The 7,950-nt window shown below is 37.9% G+C and overlaps 1 protein-coding gene across 1 annotated transcript in view; it reads left to right on the top strand.

The window, feature by feature from the left end:
- The first annotated feature begins 167 nt into the window (after positions 1–167).
- LOC118338860 (collagen alpha-2(VI) chain-like) overlaps positions 168–7,950 on the top strand; it is an 11,069-nt gene continuing 3,286 nt past the window's right edge. Inside the window, exons 1-20 of the mRNA XM_035676276.1 lie at positions 168–827; positions 930–950; positions 1,117–1,182; positions 1,291–1,344; positions 1,434–1,478; positions 1,581–1,607; positions 1,696–1,722; positions 1,837–1,881; positions 1,983–2,036; positions 2,634–2,696; positions 3,969–4,031; positions 4,141–4,194; positions 4,277–4,312; positions 4,404–4,466; positions 5,299–5,361; positions 5,680–5,742; positions 5,856–5,918; positions 5,999–6,049; positions 6,127–6,225; positions 7,798–7,860. Of these exons, the coding sequence (XP_035532169.1) occupies positions 183–827; positions 930–950; positions 1,117–1,182; positions 1,291–1,344; positions 1,434–1,478; positions 1,581–1,607; positions 1,696–1,722; positions 1,837–1,881; positions 1,983–2,036; positions 2,634–2,696; positions 3,969–4,031; positions 4,141–4,194; positions 4,277–4,312; positions 4,404–4,466; positions 5,299–5,361; positions 5,680–5,742; positions 5,856–5,918; positions 5,999–6,049; positions 6,127–6,225; positions 7,798–7,860 (1,665 nt within the window). The 5' untranslated portion in view covers positions 168–182. The remainder of the gene's footprint in view (positions 828–929; positions 951–1,116; positions 1,183–1,290; positions 1,345–1,433; positions 1,479–1,580; positions 1,608–1,695; positions 1,723–1,836; positions 1,882–1,982; positions 2,037–2,633; positions 2,697–3,968; positions 4,032–4,140; positions 4,195–4,276; positions 4,313–4,403; positions 4,467–5,298; positions 5,362–5,679; positions 5,743–5,855; positions 5,919–5,998; positions 6,050–6,126; positions 6,226–7,797; positions 7,861–7,950) is intronic.

Genomic DNA, 7,950 nt, shown 5'->3' with positions numbered 1-7,950 from the left:
GTCAGATAAATGTTGTGGAGGAAAAAGTCAAACATTAATCTCTGACATGTAGTGGAGTAGAAGTATAAATGCATATAAATACCTCAAATATTTACTTAAGTACAGTATTTGAGTAAATGTAGTTAATTTCCACCGCTGCATATATTCTATTTGTAATTTATAGTGAAACACAAGCATTAAAGATGTTTACACGGTTGTCAACGTTCTCTCCTCTAGCCGGAATAATTGAATGTCCCATCAAGCTGTTTTTCACCATCGACACCTCAGAGACCATCGCCTTACAGGAGTCCCCACCTGGGATCATGGTGGAAAACATTAAGGAGTTCACCAAGATCTTTGTCCAGAAGCTGGCTGATGAGGATTACAAGGGGCAGGTCCATATCAGCTGGTCTATAGGAGGCCTGAACTTCTCCCAGACAAATGATGTCTTCAGTCAGTTCACAACCAAGGAGAACTTCATCAGGAACCTCAGTCTGATTATATATAAAGGCAAAGGCACCTTCACCGACTGTGCACTCAAAGCCATGACCAACCAATTGACCCACCACTACTCAGGGACGAAGCCCGTCCTCTTCTCTGTGGTCCTCACCGACGGGCATGTGACAGGAAGTCCGTGTGGAGGGATAAAGGCGATGGCGGAGAAGGCCCGAGAGCAAGGGATCCATATTTTCTCAGTGGCAGCGTCCAGGTTAATCGATGAAGTAGGGATGAGTGAGATAGCCAGCTCTCCCCATGAACTGTACAGAGACAACTACACGGCTGTGGAGATTGTTGACGGAAGACCAAAACTAAATACTAATCACATCGATCGAATCATAAAAGCCATGGTGATCGGAAATTTGTGTCCTTTTCTTATGTTTGAATTCAGATATAAATTACAGTAAAAACTATCAGGCATTTTTCACTCATTGTTGTTTTTTTCTTTACAGAAATATCAAGCATATTTACAGGTAAAAAAAGACTAAACAATATTATGTGTATGTTATTAACAAGACTAGCAAATAAAAAGGGGTTTCGGTACGTTTATGCTTTTAAGAATTGTGCCATATGTCTCCTGTTTTCTGTGTTTTTTTATGTATCACATTTACACATTTACATTGTTTTTCCTCCTTGTAGTGTTATAAACATCCATGCTTTGAGAGTGATGGGCCCCCTGGACCAAGAGGGCATCGAGGTCCAAAAGTGAGTATTGAAAGTATATAAAGTATATAAAAATATCTAAATGCTATAAATTTCTGATTACACCAAAGATTGTTTTGTTGAAATGTTAGTATTTCTGCTTATTTCTAGGGTCTAAAAGGAGACAGAGGTGGTTTTGGGCCAAAAGGTGCTAAAGGTAGACCGGTAGGTAGAAAATAACATTATTAAACTTGAAATTGTGTAAAAACAATATTGTATCATTTTAATGTTAAATATTATTTATTATATTACAGGGTGATCCTGGCATTGAAGGTCCAATCGGACGACCCGGTTCAAAGGTTTGTTGAGGCTCGCTGATTGATGATTTTGCGTGCTACATAGTAAATTAAGCTGTCATTTTATTTACTAACACTAACATGTCCTTCTGTGCTCTGATATAGGGAGAGACTGGTTTGAAAGGTGACAAGGTGAGCGATATATCTTATATTCTTGCTTTTCTGCTCATCAGTTGAGTGAAATGTTGTCGGGATTAATGGCTCTACTTTACCTCAACAGGGTGAGGTCGGAACATCTGGAGCAAAGGTAAATAATGGTTTTAATGTCGTGTTAGCTTACTTGTTATTATATTATACTTCATCCAACACTGTTTGCATACTCTAGTTAATTTTCTGTCTTCACTGACTTCCAAATACTCAGGGTGTGGAAGGAGCATCTGGCAGGAATGGAACTGACGGTCAAAAGGTGAATAAAAATGTAGAAATAAAAGTAAAATGAACAGTATGCAATGACTCTAATATGTTCAGTATACTGATTGGATGTAATTGTCTCTGGGAAATCTTCAGGGTAAAATTGGCAGAATTGGAACTCCTGGTTGCAAAGGTGATCCAGGCGACAAGGTAAGTCTAGTTCATTATCTTTCACATGTTGCTCTCAAGGCGCTGGTATTCACTGTCATGCAGATTAGCTGCTAATACCAAATATTAAATGTGGTATAAGGTGAGAAAGCTTGTCATTAAATGACACTATATGGATATAGTCTTAGCCGATACCAAGAACCTGCTTCTCAAAGCTAATAAGATATAAGATAAACCAATGATTTAATATATGTTTAATATGTCACCAAACTACTAATTATTTATTCTCAGCGGAACAAGTTGCCTTCAATTTCTTAAATTAATTATACAATTTTCACTTTCTCCTAAATTTTATTGAAAAAAATGCCTAAAAACATTGCAACATGCATTGCAATTTTTTAGAAAAAATCTGGCATTTTAGGCCTCAACAATAAATAAAAAAAATTCTGGAGATACTGATAGAACACAAACATTTTACATCAAAATAAATAGATAATCAGTCTACCCCAATATGGCCAATTCTATTATCTTATTCAGTCATATTTAGATGAAATAATGCACGTGGGTGGTTAAATTTACAATCTGCCATATAGATGTAAGGATTAGTTTACTGAATCATTTTGTTTTTGTCTCTGAAAGGGACCAGATGGCCACCCTGGAGATGTTGGTGAGACCGGGCAACCAGGTGACAACGGAGAAAAGGTTTGTATTAAATCAAAACTAAGATATATTTAGTTATATATAGTATAACGTATCAGCGTCTGCAGCCATGCTACTGCAGCAGCTCTGTGGCTGTAGACTCAGCAGTGCTTTCAGCTGAATCCTAATATCAGCATGCTAATGCGCTCACAATGTTTAATATGTACACCATCTTAATACAGCTAAAATTGCTAATGAGCACCAAGCTATTAAGATGTGGCTGTCTGGAAAGATTTACAGGTATTCAAGCCACAAAGCAAAGTATTAAACAAATTAAAATGTTGACCTTACGACGCAGGCTCAGCTTGCGTTGGTTCAGGGGGTTCACTGAACCCGCTAGTGGCCGTAAATTAGGCCATGTGGGGATTCATGCAATGGTTTACTTCTTTATTTATTAAACAAAGTGCACTGTTGAGTTAAAACTCTAAATATATTAGATAATATAAATTAAAACTATAAACAGAAAGGGAGTTATTAATTCGGCACACAGTTGAAGAGAGCAGCGGATTATTAGGTAAAGTCAGAACAACTGTGTGGACACTCAGCAGAGAAAGACAAAGACACAGATGAGACGGGATGCTTCAGCTCGGGGTTAAGACAAGGTTGGTGTTGGTAGGCATGTTGATGCTGGAAATGCCTGCTATGGTAGTGATTTAAGTAATGGCACCCAACATGTTTCCTTTCTTTTTTTTTTAAGGTTAGACACCTGAACGAAACTGTACCAAGTACTCATATTACTGTTACTAGAAACAAAACTGGACTCTAACAAAATTTATTTTTCAAAATATTCATTTTCATGTTAACCCAAAGCTTCTGTTATCCACATTACATTTCCTCTAGACTTTGTGTTGTGAAGCTCCAACCTAACAAGGAAAAGTCACCAAAGTCATTAAGTTTCATCTTCTTGGGATCATGAACGTCTGTACGAACCTTTACAGCAAATCATTCCGTAGTTGTTGAGACGTTTCAGTCTGGAACAATATGGTGGACTGACTGAACCGACACTGTGGCTAAAGATATTAAACAGTATTCACAGTTTTTAAACAGCATCATTGTTTATATCCCTTATTCTAATATAAGCCAACGTTTGGACGTATTCCCATGAAATTGGTTCCCAGCGTTCTTTGGTTTTCCTCTTGTATAAACAATAGGTCAAAATTTTCTGTGGCCCACACAGTTCATAACAGGATAGAACGTTGTTCTACGGGGCCCGTAGACTTTTAGACATTTCAAATGTGCATTATTTAATGTCTGTATGTTCGTCTGTTTGTTTAGGGTGACTCAGGCCTGCCTGGAAAGTCAGGTCCTACTGGCCCACCTGGTAATGACGGACCAAAGGTAAACTTTAAATTAAAACATTATCATTATTACATTATTATATTATCATTACATCATTAAAACTCATTTACTTAAAAACAAAATCACAAAACAAAATCTCTGTTTTTAGGGTGAACCAGGAAATCCTGGAAATCCAGGGCTACCAGGAGAAAAAGGACCTTCGGTACACGACAACATGTAATTACTTCTGTTATATACTTCTAATGTTATAATGATGACTCTGAAATTAAATTTAACTGTTGCAGGGGGTTCCTGGAGGACCTGGACCAAAAGGCGAACCGGTATTTCAAACAAACATTAAAAAACAATATTACATATACATTTTGAGAATTTGCCATAGATGATTAATTATCATTAAATAAATATTAACAGGGAAGGAGAGGAGACCCTGGAATAAAGGGAGAATCAGGTCCTGATGGGACAAAAGGAGAGAAGGTAAGTTTAGCGCTCAGAGAAAGTTGTATACGGTACTTTAATCCAGATGTTTTCAAAGTAGGAGGCGGGCCTCCCCAGGGGCGACTCCAAACGGTTCCGGCAAGGCTAAACTAATGGGAGTAAAACACATTACACTAGTTCACTATTTCATCACTTAGAGTAGCTTAAATGTGTCTGATTTAGTTAGTTTTGACTGTTTTGAGTTCTGTGTTAGAAACTAATAAATGTTTCTTTATTGTATTTACTGTAGTCTGAAATTATGTCAAACAGCAATACAAGAGCTGTCTTGGCTCAGTTGTTAAGTATCTATGGGATAAAAGAACATAATCATGGTACCATAGGCATTGGGGATTTAAACTAAGCAAATAAACTAAGAGGGTTGAGGTCTGGTCTTTGTCAAACCTCTGCTTTAATTGTTGACTTTCTCATTCCAAAGACCAGCCTGGCAAAGTTGCAGAATATACAATTCTACAGAATTTCATTTGAAATCTGACTCAACTCGTGTAATGTGTTGAAAAAAAAAAAAAAAACATATGTAGACAAACATGGTGGGAAACAAAGCCGGTGATCTGAAAGCCAAAGAACAAGTTCTTGTGAAATCCTGACAAATTGCAGCGGATTCTGTTGACCTAACAAGAGATTTAAACAGTGTGAGAGACGCAGCCCGTGGGTTTAAGTCTCTCTGCAGGCATTTTTTCCAGAGAAAGATCATACACTTCCTTGCTCAGTATAATTTCGGCTCTGTGTTTCTATAGGGCATTTCACAACCTTCTTCTCAGGAAAATGATTAATGCTGTTGTGTGAATCCTGACACATTAATTTATTTTTCCAGGGAGAACGGGGGCCACTGGGAATCAGAGGTCGGCCCGGGGAAGACGGACTCAAGGGCGCAAAGGTGAGGGGATTATACTGTGGGTGTATTGTGGCAGTGGGATGACTCAGCAGCTTCCTAAGCACTCAGCAAGTCTTCCTTTAGACCTCCAATACTGGAGTTTTGCCCTTATGTACTGGGAGTCCAGCCAAAATAGCCGAAGCTGAGCCTTTTATCATAAAAACACTTTTTCCAGGGAAATTGCTTTTTTTTTTTTCTTTTAAAAAATGTGTCCAGTACTATACATTGCCAAATTCACATCAGCATGATAACTGTGTGTGGGCTGGAGTGAAGGTGATGTCCAATAATGATGTTTTCTCTGTTACTTTCTGTCTCCTCCAGGGTGATCAAGGACTACCGGGCCCAAGGGGTCAGCCAGGAGAACCAGGGGGCCCCGGAGCAAATGTGTGTTGTTTATAACATCATAATCATCACTAACTGCATAAAAATGGAAATATGTGTCTGAAATACATGCTAGATTATACAGTTTTCATTCAAAGTTTCTTCTGTGGTTGTAGGGCACTACGGGAAATCCTGGAGATCCTGGACCTAGGGGAGACTCTGGGCTCCCTGGACCAAAGGTGGGTCAAACTTTTTTCACTTTCATCATGTAAAACACTATAACATTTGTTGATTGATGCTATCTTTCTTTCTTCCAAAGGGTGACAAAGGAAGACAAGGATTCAACTATGCTGGATCGAGAGGACCCACTGTACGGTTTTCCATTTAATTCACAAAATGTTCGCATATCTTGCATACTTGAGTCTTAAGTGACTCTGCTCTTTCCAGGGAGACAGAGGTGATCCAGGTAAAAGAGGACCCAGGGGGGGCAGAGGAGAATGTGGCGCCAAAGGAGATCCTGGAAACAAAGGACCCATAGGAAAGCCTGTAAGATTAATAACAAAATGTTGGACTCAAGGGTAATTTTGGTTTCAATCAGAGTAACAGTGTTTTGACCAGGAACCTGTAGATCAATAAAATCAATAAAACATGTAGTTGCGGTGCACAGGATTCCTCTGGACACCTTAAAATGTATGCCGTACATCTTACTCAAAGAATTTAAACGGCATGGTCGCCCAAATTGTAAAAAACAGATTTTATCACTTACCACTTATGGTATCTAGCCATGCAAATAGCCTTTATTGTATTTGCCCAACCCCCTAAATATCTAATATAAGTAAACTGAATGGACTTTGGTTGTTATAGTATTGAAGAATTAGTTTTTAAACCTTAAAAGGAACACAACTTTACAAAAACAATGTCCCTGGTACTCAGTAGATAATGCCCAGACCACTTTCCATTGGGATTGTTTCTTTAGTAAAAAGTAGTTCCAAAGAAAACGCTTCCTCTTTAGGCTACTATTAGAGGTTACTTGCAAAAATAACCCTTTGTCACTTTGACTTATTCTGCAGTGAGTGACAATGAGAATATACATTACCAAATTTTGTATAGCTATTCTCTATGAGAATCTATCTTTGTTAATCAAGTACATGTGTAATGTATATTCACTGGAATCAAACATATGTGTCATCACTATAGTGACTTCTGTTTAGCCAAAAGGTAGAATTAATTAGTTTTATTCAATTCTTTTCAAGTATTCACCACATATATTATATGAGACTTCATGTTTGCAAAAGCTTGAAAATTGTTTTCAATTTCCTATATTTTTATTGCAATAAATAAACAAATATTGTTTGTAGTGTTGCTATATTTCATAATTTGTTTCATGGCACATTTTCTTTTCAAAATTCAATTATTTTAAAAAACTTTTACATTCCTCACTGCAGGTTCAAGCTTCTTCTTTTTATTTAGAGACTTTAGAAAAGATAAAACTACAGCTGTGATGAGTCATTTGCTTAAATAATCTTGATTGAAAGGATCACCAGCTCTACCTGAAGTCTCCTGGCACTCCAATTAATAGCTCTGAGCATACTCAAAATTAGGCTCTGAAAGGTATATCCACAGCCATTCTCTTAATTCTTAAGTCTTTCATAAAGCAGCAAAGGTGGGTAAGTTGTGACACGGAAAACGGCCAAAGGAGACCCCACGTCTTAACCTGCTCCATTCACAACAAGCTAAAATGTGTGAATTTAGCTTAAGAACAAGGCTGTGAAGTTACTAGATATTGTACCCTGTGCAGTTCCTCATCTGGACACATACCAACACTCCCAAGAGATAATGTTACACCAGCTGGACCTGTGAGGAGGGATATTTCTTGATGTTGGATATGTAAACCACAGTTAACATTGTGATTGCACAATTTAGTTGATTCATGCATGGCATCCGAAGAGTACTTAGGTCTTAAGAAATCAACACATATTTTGAGTCTTCTGCAGAATTACCACAATATTATTGAAGTTAAACAGAGGCAGAAACCAATAAGAATATGACTTGCAAAGAAGTAATAAAAACACATTATGGATAAAAATGACTTCCACTGAAAAATAGTTTTCTGCGTAGGGGGACCCAGGCCAGCCGGGTGAGCCAGGAGGGAGAGGAGGCAGAGGGAAACCTGGACCTGATGTAAGCAACAGCACAAGCACTCAAATAATGACTTGATCATGCATGCATATTTAAGATCCAGTTGCACTGCTCTCTCTGTGTGTGTGTGTG

Source organism: Morone saxatilis, unplaced genomic scaffold (genome assembly GCF_004916995.1).
Source record: "Morone saxatilis isolate NCDOM2014 unplaced genomic scaffold, NCSU_SB_2.0 Contig5, whole genome shotgun sequence".
Classification (NCBI taxonomy): domain Eukaryota; kingdom Metazoa; phylum Chordata; class Actinopteri; family Moronidae; genus Morone; species Morone saxatilis.
The sequence above is the reverse complement of the archived record's forward strand: the minus strand, read 5'-3'. Positions and strand labels throughout refer to the sequence as shown.